The sequence below is a fragment of the Haematobia irritans genome, chromosome 1, assembly GCF_050003625.1.
Source record: "Haematobia irritans isolate KBUSLIRL chromosome 1, ASM5000362v1, whole genome shotgun sequence".
NCBI classification, from domain to species: domain Eukaryota; kingdom Metazoa; phylum Arthropoda; class Insecta; order Diptera; family Muscidae; genus Haematobia; species Haematobia irritans.
The window spans coordinates 138,913,398-138,939,791 of record NC_134397.1 but is presented as its reverse complement, the minus strand read 5'-3'; the positions used below and the strand labels follow the sequence as shown (position 1 = coordinate 138,939,791).

Here is a 26,394-nt window from a genome sequence, read left to right as displayed (position 1 = left end):
AAAAGATAAACAACCAATGCTTGATGATGAAGACGATGAGTCCAAGACACCTACCCAAGAACAGGAAGATTCACATATTCTATCGGAAACTAGTACCGAGATGACTGGAGACGTTAGCCAGCCTCCAACTCAGACTAATTATGAAGACAATGAAGAAGAGGATACCACCTGTGAATATACCGATGATGATTTAGATGAAGCCTTGGCCGAAGATGCTGATGTCGAAGAAGGCTCTACCATGAATATATCCCAGAGTATGGAAGGTGAAGAGGAACTATCACAAATCTATGAAAATGAGCCATTGACTCCCTTGGAGAACCGAATGAGTTTGGATGAATCTCATTATTTACCTATGACACCAAAGAAAATTGACACCGATTCAGAGACTACAGGAAATATTTCAATGGTCTCTATGCTGGATTCAACCAATGAGGAAACGGATCGGAACTTAGAGAGAGAGGAAGAAGAAGAAGAAAATCATTATGTAGAAATGACCAAACAATTGCAAGAAGATGATTCCAAATCCAATTATGAAATTATGTGTATAGGTCAAGGTGTCGCAACAACCACTGGAGGTAGCAATGGAGGTGCCAAACCCAAACAACCCAAAACTACTCCGAATGAACCTCTCTATATGGAATTGCAAGCAGCGAAGTCCAATAGTAAAATATTTTCAAAATCATCTAAGGAAAAGGTTATTCCACCACCTTCCAAAACCTCAACCCTTAAGAAGCTAAAGAAATCCACAGATACTTTGAAAAAGAAATCGAAGAAATCTCAACAAGAACGGGCCCATCAGAAGCGAAAAGACCTTCCCGATATATTGAAACCTTCGCAGTCATCTATGGCTTTGAATTCCGATAGCTCAGATGCTGATGATGAATCTTCTAAACATATGGATTCCAAGAAGATGAGATCACGGTCCCGTTTTAGTCTATCGGATACATTTCGGCCGGCCTCTTATTATTTGGGAGCTTCAACTCCTCTCAACAATTGCATAGAAAGTTCTGATAGTGAAATTGTATCACCTCCTCCCATACCCAATTCACCACCTCCCATGGAAGAGTTGAAAACCACCGAAGAAATATTCTCATCGGAAAATTATGATACAGTGAAACGAAGAGATAGTTCTTCGGGTAGTAAATTGGATATCTCCTATGAGCAATTACCGAAAATTCATGCCAGTAATACTTCATTGAATTTACCCAAAAGTGAGATAACCCTAAAGAGTAGTCGTCTCTCTTTGCCCGATCATTTTCGTAAGGTCAAGAATTTGAAATCTCCACATTTGCATTTACTCAAACAACATGAACGAACTCTATCAGATTCCAATTACAGTTTTCAGACTGATAATAGCTCGAATACATCTTCCGATTTTGATTTGTATAACAAGCTAAAGCAAAATTCCCCTTCGTTTATAGCTACACCCATACGTTACCAATCGAATTCTTCGCTTACCCAAAATTCGAGAAGCTCATTGCCGGGCACTGGTAATAGTAGTGAAACTGATACAGTAGAGCTGAGACATAGGCAAGGCTCTGATTCCGAGTTGGATAGACAGCGGTCCAGACGACCTTTATCCCAAGAGTCCATAAGTGAAATTGAATCACTGAGTGAAAAATTTGAAGATGCTCTGGATACGGCTGATCTCGATTCCTATTTGAATAATCTACAAAGCAATGACATTTATGCCTATCACAATGTCAAGTTTAATAACTCGACCAGTAATCTTTTGACAGATGCAGCCGCCGCTCAAGGAGCTGGAATCTTGACTAATCTCATAAAGCCCCCTAAAATATTTCGCAATCATGAAGATGAACATTTCTACGGTAATATCAATTTTGTATCCTCTACGGATTCGCTACAGAAGATGGGTTCCTCCGATGCTATGGGAGCTTCCAGTCTAACCCCGGTACGTTATATGACTCCTTTGCATTCGAGGAACAATAGCAATATTTCCGAACAATCGGCTCCTTATTACTATTCCGAATTGGCCAATAGTAGAGAATTGTTAAGTACTCCCACTACCCTCAATAATCAAAGGGATATTCATGCTCATGGCTTGAACATTGATCACATACATAATCCCATTGAGAGAGCTTCTACTACCACCACCACACAGCATAGTATAAACATGGATCTCTTGGCCGATAAGGATCAAGCCATCGATAGTAAGAATCTGTATAAAATGAAGACAAACATTGAGAAGCTAAGCTATAGCTCCAGTAAGAATCTCAAAAGCGGTGAACCATTCCAACACCATAATTCAAGCACCCCACAAACATTCCATTTGCAACAACTTCAAAGTCCCGCCTTGAAGATTAACAATTATCAAACGAATAATCTGCTCTATCAGCAACAGCAAACATCTCACACCACGGTCATGACATCAGTAACAACATCCACTACATCACCTACATCCTCCTCATCCACTACCTCATCATCTTCCTCACAAGCCATGTCTATGTTGACCGCTAGTGCTGCGTTAATGGTGCCCGGTAAAATGTCTAGCAAAGTGGATGTGAATGCCAAGAATATCAATTTACAAATGGGTAACAATAATGCTTTGGTTCAATGTCCTTCAAGGGTTAATGCAATTGCCACAACTCCTACCACAACAAAAATGATACCGAAATCTTCCAATAATAATAATAATAATGTAGATAAATCTACAGTTTTAGGTAATAATCCCCTTGGAGGAGAACTACTGTGGGAGGAGGACACTTTATGGCGTGAGAGTTTACGTAGAGTGTCTCAAAGGCATGCCCGTTCCTTGGATGATCTTGATCGTATTGTAGTTAGTCCAAGATTGAATAAAACAATTGTTATGGCTACTCCTGGTGCAAACAATTCGGCCATTCCCAATTCCAACAAATCTCCCGATTGTGAGAGCCAAGAAAGTCCAAATCGTAAACATCGGCTTTCGCGTGATGTTACCTATGTCAATGACAATGTCTCTCAGCATTTAAGATCAAGCTTTAAGCTACGTCATCACAATCGCCAAGAGCAGGAGGACACGGAGGAGGATAATCAACGAACTTATGACGAGGTATGTCCCGATGATCTTGATCACTCCTTGAACAATGATAATCTAACTCGTATAGCAGCCACTAATGATCATGATGTCTATGTACAGTTGAACGAGAATATTTTGGCTGTTTCTGGTGGCGGCGATGATCTCACTGGTGAAATGTATGAAGTCTTACGTGATGAAACTGCCTCAAATATATCATCCAATAAATCGGCAGAAATCGATCGTGAAACTATACGTCAATGGGATTCCATGTCAAGTGGTTTAATGAAGAATTCCCTTAGCACTACGGCGAGTAACGAAACATCATCAAGTTCACCCTCGAACAATGTCAAAGCAATAATCGATCAATTGAATGCGAATTGTGATAACAACAATGATAATCCCAGTGTCATAATAATGTCATCCAACAATAATAAATAAACAATTTCCGGGAAGAGCAATTTTTTAATAATGTAGTTTTAACTGTGATAGGGAAAATTCATAATAATTGTAATAAAGTACAAATGCAACGAATTTAAATTAAGGCAACGAAAATGTCTTCCATTGCTTGGGGCTATATATATTTCTCGTTATGACAATAATGTCTACACTCGATTTTTAGGGGATAATAAAAAATATAATATCAATGAGATTAGCAAGTAAAATATTTCTTTAAAAATTCTCTATTAGAGTTTTAATTTAAATTGAATAGATATTCAATTAAAAAAACTACTTGAAACATTTCCATTTGCAATTTTTAATTCAAACGAAAAACAAACCTCAATAATTAATTTATTCATATAATTTGATTTGATTTTATATTTTCTGTAGTTGAATTTGTTTCAATTAAAATCTATCATTCAATCAGTTAATTTCGTAATTGATGTAGATTTTTTTTTGTGTATTTAACCAAAAGCTTATTCAATATACGGGTTCAAGAATTTAAATATTCTAAGGATGCTTGTATGTCAAAATAAACAGTAAGTTATGCTCCGCTAATGGGGAGCATCAAAAGTATTTACCCCCCAGCTGCACCCAGAGTAGGAATATAATCTCCTCAAAACTGTTTCAAGAGCAAAATGTATGGCGAACATGTAACATCCCAGCAAAAAAAGCGTCGCCAAAAAAGTAGTGAAATGTTCTTTTTGGATCCTGAAGTGGTGCAAAATTGGCGCTGAAGCGATGAATTTAACATGAGCTTGTCATAGGACGGATGTCCACCATTTCAACAGCCGTTGCACTGAATTTGCATCACTTCTTAAGGTGTTATTCGAATTTAGTGTTTTGGATGTGAATTAAGAAATTTTGCGATATTTTGACAAATAAATAAATTTAATTTTTTTTATGATTTTTAATGCATTCTAACGTTTGTCTAAAATGTTTGACATCAAGTATTTTCGAGTTTTTGAATGAATGGATTTAACATTTTTTTTTTGCAAAATTTAAGTAATTTGTATCATTTTATAAATTCTTGGTCTGTTTTTAACCAATTTGAAATAAAAAAATTTAAATTTCCCATTACAAATATGAAAAAAGCGAGTTTTAAAAAATTGGCTCAAATGAACTTCCTGTGCAGTTCAAATAAAGAACTTCTTTGGGAGAACATTTCTGGAAGTGCTTTTAAAGTTGTGCCTTTAGAAGAACTTCCACAATTTTTTGCTGGGATGTTGTCCAATGAACTCTCAAAAAACAATTTACTGGATCCAAGGATTTTGGCCTTGCCTTTAGTATTATGGTACTGATTCCGAGCCAAAGATGTGGCTTCTTTAAAACAAAAAACGAGTTTGGGAAGCTGACTAGCTTTAAATCTAGGCTCAACATATTTAGAAAATTAAAATTAGTGTACAGATCTCATTTATCGAATTTTCATTCTCTTGACAAAAATATAAACGAAAATTCCACGTAAAAATTTGTTCTTAAATTAATGCACTCAAAAAAAAGTGAACTCTCTATTTCACTAAAGCCAATTTAACTTTATTTTAGTTCATAGAATTATTATGTTTGGAGAAAGTTTTCTTTACTCTAATAATTTTTTTTGTACGTTAGTTAAATTAACTAAACCCGAGGAAAAAAATAAACTCAAATGAAGCATAAAGATTAACTAAATTCGTGTCTTCCACAAAATAGTTCAGAATTTCATTAAATTTGTAAATTTTACCAAAAATGCGTCCATCATGAACTTCGTATGTCACTAAAGACATTCTTGCAATTTTGAACTCCAAGTTTTTCCTTCAAACTACAAAATTTTCTTTAACAAGTGAAAAAGCTTAGTTATGTCTAATAAATTTTCTTGAATTTGTCGAAAAATATTTACTTATTTTTATGACATCGGCGTGATGCCAACGTTTGGAATACTGTTTAGTTAAAATTTTCTACAAATATTCAAAATTTTCTAAAATTAACCGAAACTTTTCTTCCTGGTGGGTTCACTGTTTTTTCAGTGTGCGAGGTGTGCTGTAATTATTTTTTTTTTATTATTTTTATTTTATTTTGAAATGTCAATGGTATGTTTATCAGCGATATACACGAGAGGATTTAATGATGTCTAATATGTGTGACCATATGGTTACGCTAGTACAGCCCGGGTTAAAAAAGGCTGTTGTATATTTATTCCAAAAATTTAATATTTCTTTCTCTGTATATATTTTTTTTTTTTTTTTTTTTTATTTATTTAATATTTCAGTTGGGTTAAAGATTATTTCTTTAAATCGAATTGTTTCTCTTTACTTTAAGGATTTGAATTTGTCTTACTTCAAAAACATACGAAAAACACAAAGAAAATTTGATTAAAATTCAGCCAATGAAAATTGTTCATTGATATAATGAAACATTTTCATTAATACAATGAAAATATTCGTTAATAGTACGAAACGTCACGTTGATTAACAGAAAATTCGTTGTAATAACGAAAAATTTCGTTGTATTAACGAATTTGTTTCATTAGCTGACGTTTAACGACACACTTCATTAATATAACGAAACTTTTTCTACTAGTTTTGTCCCAAATTTTAAGAAACACTTTGTTAAAGCAAATACCAATTCTCCAGATTTGGATTCGGAATCCACACGAAAAAAAAATAAATTTTAACTAAAAGAGCGTTCACTACTCTTTTAGTTAAAATTTCTTTTTTTTAAGTAATTTGCCCTTAATGTAAATGACGTGACCTAAAATTTAATCTTTATAATCATTATGTTTTCCGTGTGGATGCCTAATCCAAATCTAGAGAATTGGTGCTATACCGGCTTAGCAAAAGAATTTGGAAGTTCTTCCTAAAGCATTTCTCATCCAAAAATTTTCTTAAAGAGATGGACTTAATTTTCACTTCACAAGAAGTTCTTTTGAAGTAATTTTATACAGTTTTTGCAAAAAGTTCTAATACACTTTTCAAGGAAACCAATTAAAATTGGACCGTCTATACACAAAATTTTTTTCTTTTGTCTTCAATCACGAAATTAACAGGTTGGCTGATAAGTCCCCGGTCTAACAATGAAACACACATTTGTTTTGTCAAAATTCGTTTTTATTATTCAACATAGTTCCCTTCAAGAGCGATACAACGATTAGAACGACCTTCCAATTTTTTGATACCATTTTGGTAGTACTCCTTCGGTTTTGCCTCAAAATTGGCCTCAGTTTCGGCGATCACCTCTTCATTGCAGCCAAATTTTTTCCCTGCGAGCATCCTTTTGAGGTCTGAGAACAATTAAAAGTCGCTGGGGGCCAGATCTGGAGAATACGGTGCGTGGGGAAGCAATTCGAAGCCCAATTCATGAATTTTTGCCATCGTTCTCAATGACTTGTGGCACGGTGCGTTGTCTTGGTGGAACAACACTTTTTCTTCTTCATATGGGGCCGTTTTGCCGCGATTTCGACCTTCAAACGCTCCAATAACGCCATATAATAGTCACTGTTGATGGTTTTTCCCTTCTCAAGATAATCGATAAAAATTATTCCATGCGCATCCCAAAAAACAGAGGCGGCCATTACTTTGCCAGCGGACTTTTGAGTCTTTCCACGCTTCGGAGACGGTTCACCGGTCGCTGTCCACTCAGCCGACTGTCGATTGGACTCAGGAGTGTAGTGATGGAGCCATGTTTCATCCATTGTCACATATCGACGGAAAAACTCGGGTGTATTACGAGTTAACAGCTGCAAACACCGCTCAGAATCATCAACACGTTGTTGTTTTTGGTCAAATGTGAGCTCGCGCGGCACCCATTTTGCACAGAGCTTCCGCATATCCAAATATTGATGAATGATATGACAAACACGTTCCTTTGATATCTTTAAGGTCTCTGCTATCTCGATCAACTTCATTTTACGGTCATTCAAAATCATTTTGTGGATTTTTTATGTTTTCGTCGGTAACCACCTCTTTCGGGCGTCCACTGCGTTCACCGTCCTCCGTGCTCATTTCACCACGCTTGAATTTTGCATACCAATCAATTATTTGTTGATTTCCCTGGGGCAGAGTCCGGAAACTCATTATCAAGCCAAGTTTTTACTTCCACCGTATTTTTCCCTTCAGAAGACAGTATTTTTATCAAAACACGAAATTCCTTTTTTTCCATTTTTTTCACAATAACAAAAGTTGCTTCACAAAAGACGCTCTATCTCACAAACTAATTGACTTACAGACGTCAAATTTTGACACGAATCATTTGAAGGTTGGTACTATATAAAAACAAGTATATACAGCACTAAGTTCGGCCGGGCCGAATCTTAAATACCCACCACCATGAACCAAATATTAGGGTTTCCTTTGAAATTTCAGGAGGGCTTGAGGACTTGAGGCCACTTCCCGAAGATAAATTTAAAGATTTCACCTATGAGGACTATATCAGATTCTGGATTTATAAGAACCATTTTTGTTTGAGTTTTAGAGGAATCATTAACATCTCTTGTAAGTGTGCAAGAAAAATATAAAATAACGTCTTGATTTGAAATCTTAGATCTGTAGAAGTAAAATCTGGAAATTTTACATTGAGTTTCAAGCAATTTTCATGATCAGTGCGCCTTCTACACCCTCAAGAAGTGAAGTCGGTCTATATGGAGGCATTACCAAATGGACCGATAAAAACTTAATCCGATACACGTTTTTGTGAGCCTAAAATACCAGAATATTTACAATTTCAGGCAAATCAGATAAGTACTACGGTTTCTAGAAACCCAAGGAGTTAAATCGGGAGATCGTTCCTATGGGGGCTACACTAAAATATGGACCGATACTCACCGTTTTCGGCACACCTCTTTATGACCCGAAAATACCTCTATATTTTCAATTTCAGGCAAATAGGATAAAAACTTCGGATTCTAGATTCCCAAGAAGTAAAATCGGGAAATCGGTCTATATTTGGGGCTATACCAAAATATGGACCGATACTCACCATTTTTGGCACACCTCTTTATGGTCCTAAAATACCTCTAGATTTCCAATTTCAGACAAATTGGATAAAAACTACGGTTTCTATAAGCCCAAGACCCCAAACCGGGAGGTCGTTTTATATGGGGACCATACCAAAACATGGACCGATACTCACAATTTTTGGCACACCTATTTGTGGTCCTGTAATACCTCTAGATTTTCAATTTCAGGTAAATTGAATAAAAACTGCGGTTTCTATAAGCCCAAGAAGTAAAATCGGGAGATAGGTCTATATGGGGGCTATACCAAAATATGGACCGATACTCACAATTTTTGGGACACGTATTTGTGGTCCTACAATTCCTCTAGATTTCCAATTTCAGCTAAATTGAATAAAAACTGCGGTCTCTATAAGCCAAAGAAGTAAAATCGGGAGATCGGTCTATATGGGGGCTATACTAAAACATGGACCGATACTCACCATTTTTGGCACAGCTCTTTGTGGTCATAAAATACCTCTAGATTTCAAATTTCAGGCAAATTGGATAAAAACTACGATTTCTATAAGCCAAGGACCCCAAATCGGGAGGTCGGTTTATATGGGGACTATATCAAAACCTGGACCGATATAGCCCATCTTCGAACTTGACCTGCCTGCAGACAAAAGACGAGTTTGTGCAAAATTTCAGCACGATTGCTTCATTATTGAAGACTGTAGCGTGATTACAACAGACAGACAGACAGACAGACAGACGGACAGACGGACATCGTTATATCGTCTTAGAATTTCTCCTTGATCAAGAATATATATACTTTATATAGTCGGAAATCGATATTTCGATGTGTTACAAACGGAATGACAAACTTATTATACCCCCGTCACCATTCTATGGTGGTGGGTATAATAATATGCATTTAATACTAGCGACGCCATCTATGTGTCAGACCGGGGACTTATGAGCCAACCTGTTAATTGATCCAATTAATTTTTTTATTGAAATGTCTTCAATCACAGAAATGATAGTATAAATTAAAAAATTAATTGAAAGTCAATTAAAAAATTAATTGAGAGTCAATTAAAAAATTAATTGAGAGTCAATTAAAAAATTAATTGAAAGTTAATGAAAAAATTAGTTGATCCAATTAAAAATTCAATTAATGTTGTTATTGTTTTTATGATTGATTTTTGTTTCAATTAAAAAATTTGTTGAATTAATTAAATTTTTAATTGAATATTTTTTAAATTCAATAATTTTTTAATTGAAACAAAAATCAATCACAAAAATTAATAGTATCAAGTAATTTTTTAATTGAATTTCAATTAATTTGTTAATTGATACTATCATTTCTGTGATTGAAGACATTTCAATTAAACAATTAATTGGATTAATTAAACATTTATGCAAATTTTACATTCAACTTTAAACACAGAAAAAATGTCTAAAAAATATTCAATAAATTTTTTAATTGAAACAAAAATCAATCACAAAAATTAATAATATCAAATAATTTTTTAATTGAATTTCAATTAATTTTTTAATTGATACTATCATTTCTGTGATTGAAGACATTTTAATTAAACAATTAATTGAATCAATTAATTTCGTGATTGAATCAGAAAAAAATGTTGTGTGAAAGTTAAATAAATTAAATGTAAAATAAATTCAATCTCTTTTCCTAAAAATTGGTTTATGGAATTTTGTCACTACATGCAATTCAATTAACCCCCATTTTCATGAAGCTCCGTTAATGCTCCGTTTGCTAACGAACTTTTATACTGTGCTATGGGCATATCTGACATCTTGCCTATATATTCCACATGCCAGTTAGAAATTTAACTGCTGAAATTATTTCAGTTATAGTTAACCGGAGAGAAGATATTTGCAATTTACTTTCTGTTAACTGGCAGTTAAAGTCAAACGGAGCTACAAGAAAATGGCCGTAAGAGCATTAAGATACACGTTTGTGAAAATATTCGGATGTGTATTATATTGGTCTTGGTAAGGTGCTGGATGTACAAATCGGACGATATATTTATATGAATAAACTCAACTATTTTAACCAATGTACAAATTTTGAAAATTTTTAAATATTTAATATTTAATTGATATTTGGGCACATAAGATTTAGGTATAAAACAAGTCTTCACTTTTCTTAAAAAAAGGTTGATACATTTTTCATTTTTCGCTTCGAAAAATATGGTCCATTTGAAAATCGTATTTGTTTTTTTATATTTTCCATATTATTTCCAAAGTTTCGTTGTGAAAAACAAAGTGATATCGGCCTTGAATGTAAATTTTTGAAAATATTTTCGATATTAATTTTATTTAATTAAAAATTTTTTATTTAATAAATTTCATTTAGAATTCGCAATAAACTAACCCTGTTTGAAAATCCATTCATCCTTTCATCCACATACACACATTGTTTTATTCTTTTTGCATTCTAGTATAAAATGTAGAGGTTATTTCTCTTCACATATTCACATTCTCCTTTAGCAAAAACAAACAAGGGAACGATTTTTTTTTTGTGTTGGGGAAACACTGTGGTTGCTTATACTTGTTGTTGCAGTTGCTAATATTTTTTTTCTTATTTTTTATGCAATTGATTGCCTGCCTGCAGTCCTTTTAAATTTTATTCTCGCTATTATTATTGTTATTATGCCATACTATTGTACAAACGTTTTTGTTATTTTTTTAATATCATTGCTATTGCTACTACTTTGTTGTTGTAATTGTGGTTATTATATTGTTGTTGTCGTTGTGTACATAATTGGTTGTTTGTTGATGTTGTTGGATTTTTGTTATATATCTGGAATGATGTTGTTGAACTCATCCTTTATACACCACTACCATCACAACCACCACCACCACTACTATTACTACTACTACTACTACCACCTTCACCACAACATTTAAATGGTAAGAATATTGTTTTTTGTTTTTATTTTAATTTATTATTTTTCCAGTTTTTATTCCTTTGTTTATATTAGTTTCCATATTTATTTTGGATTTCTCTTTGATTATATTAATATACATGATTTTGTTATTCTTTTGGGCAATTTAAAATCGTGTCTTATTGCCAATGTATTATTAGTTGATATTGTATATCTTATGAATTTAAAATAATAAAGAATAAATGCTAAATGCTAAAATAAAGGAAGACTAAATTTAATAAAAGAGGAATTATATTAATTTATGTATTAATTGAAGCTATTTTAATTAAACTTAATTTAATTAGTTATATAAGATATTATAATATAATCTAACTTGGTTTAGCTGAATAAACTTTACTTGAAATTTATTTTGTATACACCAAGAGAAGGAATATGATCACCCCAAACATGTTTCGAGAGCAAAATGTTATTTTTTAAAGTTGAACATGGAATTTTTTGTCGGAAAAATGTTGTTTTCTTGGCAAACATATACATGGTTTCCGAAATCAGATACATGATGTTCGAGAAAATAACATGGTTGCGACAAACGTGTTCGCCGTCCAAAAATAACATTTTGCTCTTGAAACATGTTTGAGGTGATCATATTCCTTCTCTGGGTGTAGTATGGTATTCTTTTGGACTATTTCAAAATCAAAACTCAAGCTCAATGCATTATTAGTTTATATATTAGATATTGTATATTTGTATAAATAATACAACAATGACCTAAAATTCATTTAAGTTATATTAAATAAAGTTAATGTAGTTAATTTAGTTAAATAATATAGTTGAATTTACATTAGTTTCGATTAATGACTTTAAGTTAATTTTAGATTTTTTTTTAACTGAAGACCATTTGTTCCAAAATATCGCATTTTCCTTGAAATAAATTTCTACGGACATATTGCGTTAACTACGTCAACTATAACATTCACATAATATTTTGAAGGAATTGGGCAGTTTTATCTTTAAGAGAGAGAGAGAGAGAGAAAGAGTTCACTCATGGAAGATTTTGATGGATTGTGTATTTAAATCTATCTGCCCGATATTTGATCAAATTTTGATAAACATTTTAATAAAATTTGATAAAGTGTGAATTTGGAAATTCGAAGTAAAAATTTTCCGACAATTACAGTTTTAGTCATTCGACCATCTTCAATACATATATCAAATTTCGTTAATTTAAGAGTAAACGATATGTAGAAAACCGGAGAATTCTTTTAAAAAGTATGGCAGAGAAATACCTCTCCTCAATATGCCGGAAAATTAAGTATCCCATTTCAACTGCTTAAAACAGTATGTTTCTTTCAAATAAATCAGAGAAAGTAAACATTTAAAAGTATTTGAAAAAATTTAGCAAAATCCTTTCCCGAACATATGCCAGGAAATTTAGTTCCCTCAGGAGCCATCATGGTTTAATGGTTAGCTTGATTCAGCTTCGACCGAAATTAGAGGACTTTTTTCTCAACTTTCAATGAAAGGATAAACCCCCCCTCCCCCATTCAAACATAAAAAAATGTCATCACCTCCACCCATGCCCGATATAAATTTCAAGTCAATCGGAAAAGTTTAGTTTTTTCACTATACACACAAATTTAATCACGAAATTGATTGAAATGTCTTCAATCACAGAAATGATAGTATCAATAAACAAAGGTAAATTAAAAGTCTTAGCTGATAGCCTAAGTAGCTAATGCTAGATGTTCTCTCTATTATTCTTATATTTACTATAAGTTTAATAAATAAATAAATAAATAAAAGTCAATTAAAAAATCATTGATCCAATTAAAAAATCGATACTGTTAATTTTTGTGATTGATTTTTGTTTCAATTAAGAAAATTGTTAAATCAGTTAAAATGTTAATTGAATATTTTTAAAAACTCTATTAATATTTTAATTGGAAAATTTTTGTGAAATTATTTTCTGTGTACGTTACGGGATGTACCCCTCCCCGACCGAATTTACAAAAATAAACTAGCGTATCTTTGTCTAGAGGACAACCCCAATATTTAATGGAAATCGGAAAACTTAATTTTCAAAAAACAAGTAAGTAAAGTCTAAGGTCGGGCGGGGCCGACTATATTATACCCTTCACCCCTATGTAGGCCAAAATTTGTGTTACCATCTCAACTACTTCACATTTGCTGGAAGCTATATAAAGGAGACAATTTTTTTACTTCTACAAAATCTCTGGAATTAAAATTTAAATCGGCTAACGCTATCCAGTTAATTGGAGGAAACTTTCATTGAAAATGGGTCTAAAATGTTTAACAGTCTACCATATTTCCCCAACTCTGGTGTACGTATATATGGGAGCTATATATAATCTGAACCGATTTTGACTAAATTTGAATGTATAGTTAGAATAATAATTCTGCTATCTATGCGAAATTTCACGTAAATGGTAGTATAACTTTGGCCCTCCTGGTCATATGAGTGCAAATCGGACGGAAGATATATATGGGAGCCATATCTAAATCTGAACCGATTTCAACCAAATTTAGCACAATTACCGATACTACTAAACGTACTCCTTGTGGGAAATTTGAAGCAAATCACGGCAAAACCCTGGATTTTGAGGCCATATACGTTCAAATCGGACGAAAGATATATATGGGAGCTATATCTAAATTTGAACCGATTTCAATCAAATTTACCAAGCATTGGTAGAATGTCAATTCTACCCTCTGTGCAAAATTTCACGAAGATCGGTAGTAAACTTTGGCCTCTGTGGTCATATGAGTCTAAATCGGACGAAAGATATATATGTGAGCTATATCTAAATCTAAACCGATTTGGCTGATATTTTGCAGGATTTTCGAGATTCATAAAATATTTGGATGTACGGTATTTCAAGAAAATCGGTTCATAAACACGCTAACTATGACCAAATCGGGGATAAATATATATGGCAGCTATATCTAAATCTGAACCGATTTTTTCCAAAACCAATAGCGATTGTCTCTGTCCCAAGAAATGGCCCTATGCCAAATTTGAAGACGATCGGACTTAAATTGCGAGCTGTACTTTGTGCACAGACAGACAGACGGACATCGCTAAATCGACTCAGAATTTAATTCTAAGCCGATCGGTATACTAAAAGATGGGTCTATGACCACTATTTCTTGGCGTTACATACAAATGCACAAACTTATTATACCCTGTACCACAGTAGAGGTGAAGGGTATAAATAGGACAAGGGGAGATCCCCCGTACCCGACAACATGGTTACCCTGTACTTTCCCTGAAAATGTTAAGTGAACCGGTTCAGTCGTTTCCGACCTTTCCCGGACAAATAAATACAAACAAATATAAAAAAACAAAATAACTCAAAAATTAATTTAATTTAAAAACGTAATTTAATTAATTAGTTAATGAAGTTACATTTTTTATCACCTCACAAAAAGTTATTTTGATTTATAAAAATCCTTTGTTTGAAGCAGTATTCGCAATAAATTTTAATTTTGTGAATGTTACTGCATATACAACAAAGACGAATAAAATAATGGAAATTTCCAAAATATATCAGAAAAGTGATAAAATATTTGCTAGTGTTATTCAAGAATGTTGAGAAAAATATTTCTTTAAGTTCTTTTCCTATTTGTTTAAGAAGAACTAACGCGAAATCAATGCAGCGGATGCTTAAAATGATAGTTAAAAAATACAGTAATAAGGAAAAAAATATAAATTAAAACTAAAGTAAAAATAAAAAGACCAAAGTCCACAAAATTAAAATTTATTTGTTTTATTATTTTGTGTTTATAGAATTAATTGTTATTATTTTGTATTAATTTTATTTATTTTATTTTATTTTATTTATTTATTAATTAATTATTAATTACATTTACAATAAAATTATAAATATAATTGTAAGCTTTGACTGCTAGGCTCTTAAGCTTGTATTGTTTAATTTTTAATTAACTTTACACAATATACTTTAATGTAAATTATTTTAGATTAATTAACTTGAGTTAATTTTTATTTTATGATACATGTAATTTAACGAAACTCAATTAATTGTATTTATCTCAATTTAATTTAATTTAGTCTAATTTTTATTTTCATTTCTTGTTTGATTTCATAATTTTTATTTTTGACTTGAGGCCTACTTGTAACAATGTGATAAGCTTTCTTCTGTTTTACATTTTATTTTATACAAATATTTTACTTTTAGTTAAAATCCTCCATCCAGCAAACATATTCCGTGTAGATATTCCTTTGAAATACTCGTATTTTCTAATGAACAAAAAAATCAATAACATTATTAAATTTTAAGGAAAAATTGCCAATACGTCATTAATTCTTATAGACTTCAAATTTCTATCTCTTCCAACAGCCTCAATATCCGTACGTAATGTGAAAAATCTACCATTGGGTAATTTGACAGTTAAACCAGATCCTTCAGATGTAATGCTACATGGCCAAATGGATCTTTATGACTATGAACAAATGCAACAATTGGAAAATTCCTACTATGGCACAGCTCATGATTTGAAATATGCCAAAAATACATTATTAACGGATCATGGTTTGACAACTGGCAGTAGTGGCATTGGTGGCATGGCAGGATATGGCAGTCTGGGCGGTGGAGGTTATCTCACATCGACACCTTTACATGCCAGCAACAGTAATATTGGTTTAGGCCTAGACTATTTGGGCAATTTGGGTAGTGGTCATAACATCTATGACATGCACAATCAGTATCAACAACAATTACATCGCCTCTATCAACAACAACAGCATCAACAGCAAATGTCAGCGGCAGCATATCCCATGAGACGTTATGGTAGCCGGGCTGAAATTGATATTTTAGAACGTGAAACGAGTTCACAAATAAGGGTAAGTACTACAATTTTCTTTTATTTTGAGATAAGGAGATATATAAAATTTAATGAAGAAAATGTAATTATTTTTTTATTTATCATAAAGACTAGAGGTCTGCATCGAATAACTTTTCAATACATGTATGCAATTCGCTGTCGAATATAGTACATACACTGTCTTTCTCTCAGAGCGCAAGTAGTGAAGTGAAGAGAACACTTGCTTGTCAAATACCACCAAGTACTTATCCGAAACAATATGTGTTCCGAAAAAAGGAACAATAAAAATGTAAGTACTTGAGAAAAAGTACAACATGGATTCTCTTCACTTCACGTGGTACCACAAGTATTGCTCAGTTATGTGCGAAGCAAAACTTTCCATTATTATTAATCATAGATATGTATGTATGTCACATATTTCATATATTTATGTATGTCACACACTTACCTTAACGTTTGCCGTTCTTTATATCAATCCGAAAACATATATTATGGAGAGTAAATGTTTTCTTGTATTTCTGAAACTGCACGTGGTACATGGAGTACTCTATGAAGTTTTGCTCTCGCAACATACTCGACGTGATCACTCTGAGTACACTTCAATAAGAGAGAAAGAGGAATATGTGTTTGTTGGTAGTGAAGACATCAGAGTAGCAACAAGAAGTTACTCGTGGCTTTTGGTGTTCATTAAAATGTGTACCAATTGCTTTGCGACTCTCTCAAATATATGTACTCATTTAGCAAGTACACGTGTACTCTGCATTAACAAATGAAATTGTGCAGACCTCTAATAAAGACTATGCTACCAATACTCTATTTGTGGGCTAATATTTTGAAGCCGACACATTTAAAGCCTAAAAATATGCAACTAAAGTTGTCTATAGTAAAAAAAAATGTGTTACTCGTACATCCACGGTAGCCACCAGAGAATGAAGCCGCCGAGTCGCGCCGCCGATTTTAGCCGTCGCCGAACCGTTTTTAGCAGTCGACGCCGCCGCCGAATATGTCGACTCATCTCGACTCAAATTTAGCCGCCAATTAATCTAAAATATTGATTTATATCAGAAAAAATTAATAATATTTGTTATAGTTTTTGCCAAAATTTTGAACTTTCCACTTTCAATCAATTAGTATCAAGTTGCTATAATAGTTTTACAAAAATTTAGCTCAAAAAATTTGAATGAAATGTAAATTTGATTGTAAGATTGGTTGTACAACTAATCTCATTACAATTCGGAAAACTTCAAATTGATTTTGTAATAGATAATTTTGCGCCGCCGAACAGACAATTTTTTATCGGCTTAGCCGTCAAGCCGCCGCCGCCGAAGGCAAAAATTTAGTGTTAGCCGCCGCCGACAAAAATGGGTCGGCTTCATTCTCTGGTAGCCACTCGAGCCCAAAAAAATCTATCTAAATTTGGAGAAATTTTTTCCAAAAAACTACAAAACAAAAAAAAACTTATTTTTCAAAATTTTATTAGAAAGTTTTGTCAAAATTGTATTTCTATAGAAAATTTAGTCAAAATTTTATTTCTATAGAAAAAAGAAAAATTTGTCAAAATTTTATATCTATGGACAATTTTGTCAAAATTTTATATCTATAGACAATTTTGTCAAAATTTTATTTCTATGGAAAATTTTGTCAAAGTTTTATTTCTATGGAAAATTTTGTCAAAATTGTATATCTATAGAAAATTTTGTCAAAATTTTATTTCTATAGAAAATTTTGTTAAAATTTTATTTCTATAAAAAATTTTGTCAAAATTTTATTTCTATAGACAATTTTGTCAAAATTTTATTTCTATAGACAATTTTGTCAAAATTTTATTTCTATAAGAAATTTTGTCAAAATTTTATTTCTATAGAAAATTTTGTAAACATTTTATTTCTATAGAAAATTTTGTCAAAATTTTATTTCTATAGAAAAAATTGTCAACATTTTATTTCTATAGAAAATTTTGTCAAAATTTTATTTCTATAGAAAAGTTTGTCAAAATTTTATTTCTATAGAAAATGTTGTCAAAATTTTATTTCTATAGAAAATTTTGTCAAAATTTTATTTCTATAGGAAATTTTGTCAACATTTTATTTCTATAGAAAAGTTTGTCAACATTTTATTTCTATAGAAAATTTTGTTAAAATTTTATTCCTATAGAAAATTTTGTAAACATTTTATTTCTTTGGAAAATTTTGTCAAAATGTTATTTCTATAGAAAATTTTGTCAAAATTTTATTTCTATAGAAAATTTTGTCAAAATTTTATTTCTACAGGAAATTTTGTCAAAATTTTATTTATATAGAAAATTATGTCAAAATTTTATTTCTATAGAAAATTATGTCAAAATTTTATTTCTATAAAAAATTTTGTCAACAATTTATTCCTATAGAAAATTTTGTCAAAATTTTCTTTCTATAGAAAATTTTGTTAAAATTTTATTTCTATAGAAAATTATGTCAAAATTTTATTTCTATAAAAAAATTGTCAACATTTTATTCCTGTAGAAAATTTTGTCAACATTTTATTTCTATAGAAAATTTGTCAACATTTTATTTCTATAGAAAATTTTGTCAAAATTTCATTTCTATAGAAAATTTTGTCAAAATTTTATTTCTATAGAAAATTTTGTCAACATTTTATTTCTATATAAAATTTTGTCAAAATTTCATTTCTATAGAAAATGTTGTCAAAATTTTGTTTCTTTAGAAAATGTCAAAAAGGTTATTTCTATAGAAAATATTGTCAAAATTTTATTTCTGTAGAAAATTTTGTCAAAATTTTATTTCTATAGAAAATTTTGTCAAAATTTTATTTCTATAGAAAATGTTGTCAAAATTTTATTTCTTTAGAAAATGTCAAAATGTTATTTCTATAGAAAATATTGTAAAAATTATATTTCTATAGAAAATTTTGTTAAAATTTTATTTCTATAGAAAATTTTGTAAAAATTTTATTTCTTTAGAAAATTTTGTCAAAATGTTATTTCTATAGAAAATTTTGTCAAAATTTTATTTATACAGGAAATTTTGTCAAAATTTTATTTCTATAGAAAATTTTGTCAAAATTTTATTTCTATAGAAAATTTTGTTAAAATTTTATTTCTATAAAAAATTTTGTCAACATTTTACTCCTATAGAAAATGTTGTTAAAATTTTATTTCTATAGAAAATTTTGTCAACATTTTATTTCTATATAAAATTTTGTCAAAATTTTATTTCTATAGCAAAATTTTGTCAAAATTTTATTTCTATAGCAAAATTTTGCCTCTGCTATTCCTATTCGGCGCAGATATAGTACCCTCAATTCTAAATACCAGGACATTATTCTCACTGTCCTCCAGACTATCGTCTGTGCGTAGTCCTTCCTCAGTCAAGGAGAGTAGAACGACATTCCTTATTCCTTCATACCTTAAAGTATTGGAATAAATTAGCAAAAATAATTTCTTTAATTTGAATTTCCATTAGTTTTTAATTTATGTTTTTGACTATTGTTTGACTTTATTTATTATTATTTTAAAATTATTTCTTTTTTAAGTTTAAACTTTATTTTTTATATTTTTTGTTTTTTATTTAATCCTTTTATTTTTTACTTTTATTTTTTGTTTAATGTTATGTGTGTCTGTATTTGCTATGCCAATGATAAACATATGCAGAATTTGGATGTTTCTGCGGGTGATCTGCTAAGTCGAACCCATGAGGAATTGGTATTGTTACTCATTCAACTAAGACGTCAAAATAGCAATACCGCTCGTGCCATAGAGCAATGCTGTTCTGACATTCATGATGTTCAGGTTGTTATATAAGGATATTATTATGTTAATAACGTTAATTTTTGGGGATCTATGGTGATGGTGGAAATAAATTGTTTTAATTTATTTAAAAAAATGTTCTTAGATTTTCAGGATTCAATATTAACTAAACAACTAAACTTATTTTTACATGAATCATGTAAATTTATTTTTAAGTGTATTCCTTTGCAAATGTGATTTGTACTTAGTGTAATTAGTGTATGTATTTGTAAGCAAAGGAAAAAATTAAACTTCCAAAATAACAATCTAAAATCAATTTGGAAAGAGTTAAAGGGGGGCAGAAGCAATTGCCTGATACCCTACACCTTCATAGTAATAGGGAGAATCTTATAAGGGCAGAATTAGCAATAAATTTATAAAATTTATTAATTGAGGTCGAGGAACACCTTTAGTGAACCCACCAGGGCATTCACAGAAGTCAATTTATTTTATTTTAGTTCATAGAAATTATTGTTTTAGTTAAAATTTCTTCAATATGAGAAAGTTTCTATATATTAATACAATATCTAATCGAGCTCATTGGACAAGAAGATTAAGAGATTAAGTTACCATTAAGTTACTGAAAAGAAATGCCAGATACCAATCCCGCAAGCCTGGCTATATGTTTCTATACGTTTCCTTGACTTCTTTTGTGGACCCAGAGAAGGAATTGGATCATCTCCCAGAGCAAAATGTTATTTTTGGACGATGAACATTTAACATGTTTGTCGCAACCATGTTATTTTCTCGGATATTTCGTGTCTGATTTCGCCAATCATTTTATGTTTGGCGAAAAAAGAACATTTTTGCGGCAAACATTTTTCTTGTTCCCTATGCAAAAATAACAAAACCTTAGTTGTTAGTACCTTTATTTTTTTGTATTTATCTTCATAATTTATTATGATTTTAAATAAACTAATAATAATGCCCTAGGAAGTGATCATAGTGATCGCTGTGTGAACTGTAGTTCACGCAAAAATTGTGCACAAAATTGTGAAAAATTGTACACAAATGACGCATAAAGTTTTACTAAATTCATCTTTTTCACAAAGTTTTTAAATTTCACCACAAATGTGCCATCATGAACTTCGTATGGCGCTTAAGGCATTTTTGCAATTTCGAACTCTGAACTACGAATTTTTTCTTTAACAATTCCCAGTAAAAAGAGAGTTTCCAAAAAAGTGATCCGTGCTCTTGATCCTGAAGTAGTAGCAATTTAGATCATCTCACTAAAACCACAGCAAACAAATTTGGTAGTTATTTCAAAGGCACAACTTTAAAAGCACTTCCAAAAAAGTCCTCCCAGAGATGTTTTTTATTTTAACTACACAGGAAATTATTTTAATTCAATTTTTTTAGAACTCGTTTTTTCATATTTTTAATGGGTAATTTTAACTTTTTTTGTTTCAAATGGGTTAAAAACAGAGTAAGAATTAATAAAATGGTACAAATTATTAAAATTTTGTCGGAAAACATGCTAATCTAAAAACTTACAAATTCTTGGAAATATTTGAGGTCAAACGTTTCAGACAAACGTTAGAATGCATTAAAAAACACACAAAATTATTAATTTGGCAAAATATCACAAATTTTTTTAATTCACATCCAAAACACTGAATTCGGATAACGCCTTACACAGAAGAAAATTTCACGAACATTTTTTCAATTAAAGTCTTAATTTTAATTGAGTTCTAAAAAAATATTATTTTAAAAATTTAATTGATTCAACAATTTTTTTTTTAACTGAAACAAAAAATCAATCACAACAAGTACTAATATCAATTAATTTTTCAATTGATACTATCATATCTGTAATTGAAGACATTTCAATTAAAAATTATTTGGATCAATTAATATCGTGATTGAAGATAAAAGATATTTTTTGTGTGTACGAAGTGATGCAAATTCAGTGCAACGGCTGTCGTCCTATGACAAGTCCATGTTGAATTCATCACTTCTACTCAAATTTTACACCAGTCCCGAATCCATAAAGAACATTTTCAGTACTTTTTTGACAATGGTTTGTTTTTTTTGCTGGGTAATTCAAGAATATTTATTAGACATAATTATTTTTTTTTCACTTGATAAAGAAAATTTTGTAGTTTGTAGCAGTTAAAAATTGCAAGAATGTCTTTAGCTCCATTCGTAGTTCAAAATGGGCCCGAATATGGTAAAATTTCACAATTGTGAGAAATTCTGAACAATTTTGTGGGAAATACGAATTTACGAAGTTTTCCCCTTTTGCAATTAATTTAACTAACGTACGCAATTTTTATTATTATAGATAAGGAGAATTTCTCAAAACATAATAATTCCATGAACTAAAATAGAATTCAATTGGCATTAGTGTCATTTGGAAAATATTCATATTCTTGAGGAAATTGAATGACATATTCCTTAAATTTTGTTTGTATACGAAATTACATCTTGTACTTAAAGACAAAAACACTAAAAGTAAAATACCAGATCAAGGCTAATAGTTCATTCTTAATATTTTTGGGTATCTTATGAAAATTGTCTACAGCTTTAGTTTATGTTGAACTTATTTGTACGGTCATTTAATTGTATACCCACATTTAGGTCATATACATTTTGAGGCATACCCTACTTGGCATATGGAAAATTAAAAATAGTAATAAAACTAAATAATTTTTTTTTTGTTAAGACTTTTTTCAGTGTCACTAACAAATTCCCTAAGTTTCCCAATAAGTCAATAACTCTTAATACACTAACATAGGTTTAGGGGTTTATGTATTCAACTTTCTCAGTTGTGAATTTGAATATAGAGAGCATTCCTTTACTAATAGAAAAAAACTTTTCTTTTATTATTCTCCTAAAACTATAACCAAAATTTATTTCGCTAACCTTTTTGTTCCATTTTATGGTTTTGGCTGTAATTTTCTATTTGTTTTGTTTATTAAACTAATGCAAAATTTGGAAAAACTTATGTTTCTTAACAACAGAACCGATTACTCAGTGCTGAGGGTCTTACACGTGCTGAGAGTATACAACGTTTGGATTACTTGAAACAGCATCTACTTGATCTCGAAAGACAATATGAGAAAAGTAAACCATTGGTAAATTTAGTCGATAATATGGTTAAATTGGGTTCACTATATCGCAATGATGCAATGGGCAGGACATCATCTACTACCATAACACCAAGAACGGATGCTGTAACATTGGAACGTTTGGAATTCAATCAACGAATGCAAGAGCAAAGATTATTGCAAGAAGAACAAAAACAATGGGATCGTTTAGAGCCCGATAATAATGAATTACAGGTAAAAATCTTAGATGTTTTATAAAATTAAAAAGTTAATTTTGATAATGGTCTCTTTCTTACTCTTGCAGTCTAAAGTTGCTCAACTATGCCATTTGGATCAACTTTTACAAGAAGAATCTGGGACTTTACAAAGTTTGCAACGCGATAAAGAAGATCTCGAGCGTGCGTTGGGTGGTATTAAGGCTCGCATTCAAGATACCCGTGAAACACCTATGGCCTTGGAAGCTGCCAAGAAACAACAGCATATGTTGGAACGTGAACTATCACGCGTCCATCAATTGCTGGCGGAAAATTCTAAGGTAGACGAGGTGCCTAGTAGAAGTTTGTCGTCTATTTTTTGTTTTAATTTAATCGCATTTTATTTCATATCGAAACAGTCTCATTGAATAGGGATTTTGTGAGACCACAAAAAATGTGAAGGCGCTTGCATTATTATTATTATTGCTTTTAGAAAATCTTTTCTATAGGTGCTTATTGTAACTAAACACAAATCAAATTACTATCCATTTTTAGTTATACTAACACATTTTGAATATTTTCAATATTGTATTTAAAAACTGATTTTAATTTAGGACTTGGAAACTAAAATATCATAATCTACAGCAACTTGAAAACATGAAATAAAACATAATTGACGTTAATATAGCCGATCATAAATTAAATTAAAATTAAGATTAAAATTAAAATTAAAATTAAAATTAAAATTAAGATTAAAATTAAAATTAAAATTAAAATTAAAATGGAAATAAAAATTAAAATTAAAATTAAAACTAAAACTAAAATTTAAATTAAAATTAATTAAAATTAATCAAAATAATAAAATTAAATTTAAATTCAAATTTAAATTTTTTAAAATTAAAATTAAGAAAAAATTAAATTAAGTGGTATTGAATACAATATCTTAATCAAAAATCAATCAAAATCAAATTAAAATGGAAATTAAAATTAAAACTAAAATTTAAATTAAAATTAAAATTAATATTAAAATTTAAATCAAAATAAAAAAATTAAAAAAAAATTAATTTAAAAAAATGTAATTAATTTAAAAAATTTAATTAAAATTAATTAAATTAATTAAAATTTAAATCAAAATAAAAATAAAAAAATTTAATTTAAATTCAAATTTAAAATTTCTAAAATTAAAATTATGAAAAAAATAAATTAAGTGATATTTAATACAATATCTTAATCAAAAATCAATCACAATATTAACTGTATTATTTGTTTTTTTTTTTTTTTTAAGCTTTCACCTATAAGAAACTGCCTTAAGGAAAATCCGATTTCCATTCATGCGGCAAAAAATAGACGACATTCTAACTACTCACAAAATCATAAAAATCATGCTAACATATTTCTCTACAGCATGTGCTTGTTTTTCCTTAAAATGATATACATTTTTTAATAATTCCGTTTTATTTCTTCACTTCCTTTCCCACCATAATAAAATAGAAACTTGAGATGACCGTTGCAGGCAATACCCGATTGGAACAGGAACTATTGGTCTTAAGGCAAAAACTAACACGAGGAAGTCAAGTACTAATTTCGGATACTTATACCAATAATACAACAGCTATGTTGGAATCTGAATTGAAGCGAGTACAGGCTCTGGTGGGTGACATGCAACGTCAACGGCAAGAATTGAGTCAAGCTGTTAAACAACTTACGGAAAATTCCACTAAATTATATATGGAAATCGGTAACAAAGAACATCTAAGAAATGGTGAAAATTCTAGCTCCTCTGGTAGCAATGGTGGTAGTATTAATGGTAGTGGAGGTGGTAGCATCAAAAAGAGAACTAACTCGGGATGTTGGTTTGAAACCGATTTGGATTCAATGATGAGTAGTAATCGCAGTCTGACAGACTCTACCATGAATCTATCGACACCTTTGTTTGTGGATACCAGTGGTAATACGGTTGCCAATACAAGCGGTAATATATTGAACAGTTCCTCGACCTCTAGTAAATTGAGTGATTACAATACCGGTGATAGCATGTTGATGAATGATTCGCATCGACGGACGGGAGGCGGATCCTCCACATCGTATCGTTACAATGATTCTAGTGATAATTTAGAAACTAGTGGTGTAGATAGTGATGGCTTTTTAGAATCGAATCCTTTTGCGAATTTGTCACAGCAAGAGAAACAAGAAATTAAAACGGTTCGCATTGTTAAACGTGAGTCGGAGCGTAGACATCGCGATCGTAGTGAACGCACGGGTCTTAGCAATTCCACCCAGAATCTAGATCAAGTCATGGAAGAGGAGCACTATGGGCTTATGAACGGTGGTGGTGGTGTTGGCACTGGAATTACTGGTGGTGGTGGTGGTAATTATCACAGCGATGAGTACAAGACAAATGAAAGATCAAAATCATTGCCAAGATCATACAATGAACCACCCAATAAATCATCATCCAGACATCATCATCGTCATAAGCATAATAGCAGCAACAATAGTCATCACAATGCATTAACCACCTCTTCCTCATCCAATAACACTGCATCCTCTTCTACCTATAATACCGGCTATAAGAATGACTACTTTGGTGGTCATGGCCAAAATGGTCAAGCCTCTTTTTCATCCACGAATGGTGGTAGCTATGACAAGAATAGCAACTATTCTTCTCATCGCCATTCACAAAATCATTATCATCATCAATCGTCTAGTAATGGCCATAATAGCTCTGCTAATACTCGAGAACATTTAAATCCCTTAGCCAATGCATATTTTGCCAAACAAATGCAACAACAACAGCATCATCTACAACAGCCACAAGCGCATAACTCCTCCACTTCAGCCTCTTCCTCTTCCACAATTACAAATCATCATCAGCATAGCAATAGCTCACACTCACGTCATTCCTCACAGAACGCTTTGCGTCAGAAAACCGAATCTCAGCAAAGTCTTAATAAAAGTCTTAGCGATCTAACTCCCTCATTTCAAAGTGAAGCAGCAAGACAAATAATAAATGAAATGTCTGCAGGATCAGCATCTGAGGATACGGAAAAGGTTATCGAAAAAGTGCCCTCACAGCATAAGCATAGAAGGGCAGTGCCCAAGGAAAAGCGAAGACATTATACAGCCCCGAACAATGTGGTGAATGTAAAGACCGCTGAGAATGGTCATTCGGAGAATGATATGAATAAAAATGTAAGTATGTTTGTAAGAAGGCATTATTGTTATGACAAA

General features: G+C 31.1%; 1 protein-coding gene across 7 annotated transcripts in view; it reads left to right on the top strand.

The window, feature by feature from the left end:
• Positions 1–26,394, top strand: part of kmr (pleckstrin homology domain-containing family A member kramer) — a 259,563-nt gene that overhangs the window by 222,028 nt on the left and 11,141 nt on the right. For 3 of the 7 annotated variants that reach the window (XM_075291766.1, XM_075291767.1, XM_075291768.1), the window contains exons 5-9: positions 15,652–16,154; positions 19,785–19,922; positions 22,883–23,203; positions 23,274–23,504; positions 24,655–26,355. In XM_075291766.1, the coding sequence (XP_075147881.1) occupies positions 15,652–16,154; positions 19,785–19,922; positions 22,883–23,203; positions 23,274–23,504; positions 24,655–26,355 (2,894 nt within the window). Of the gene's footprint in view, positions 1–2,675; positions 4,877–15,651; positions 16,155–19,784; positions 19,923–22,882; positions 23,204–23,273; positions 23,505–24,654; positions 26,356–26,394 lie in introns of those variants that run through there. The other 4 variants (XM_075291770.1, XM_075291769.1, XM_075291772.1 and 1 more) reach the window with 4 other exon arrangements.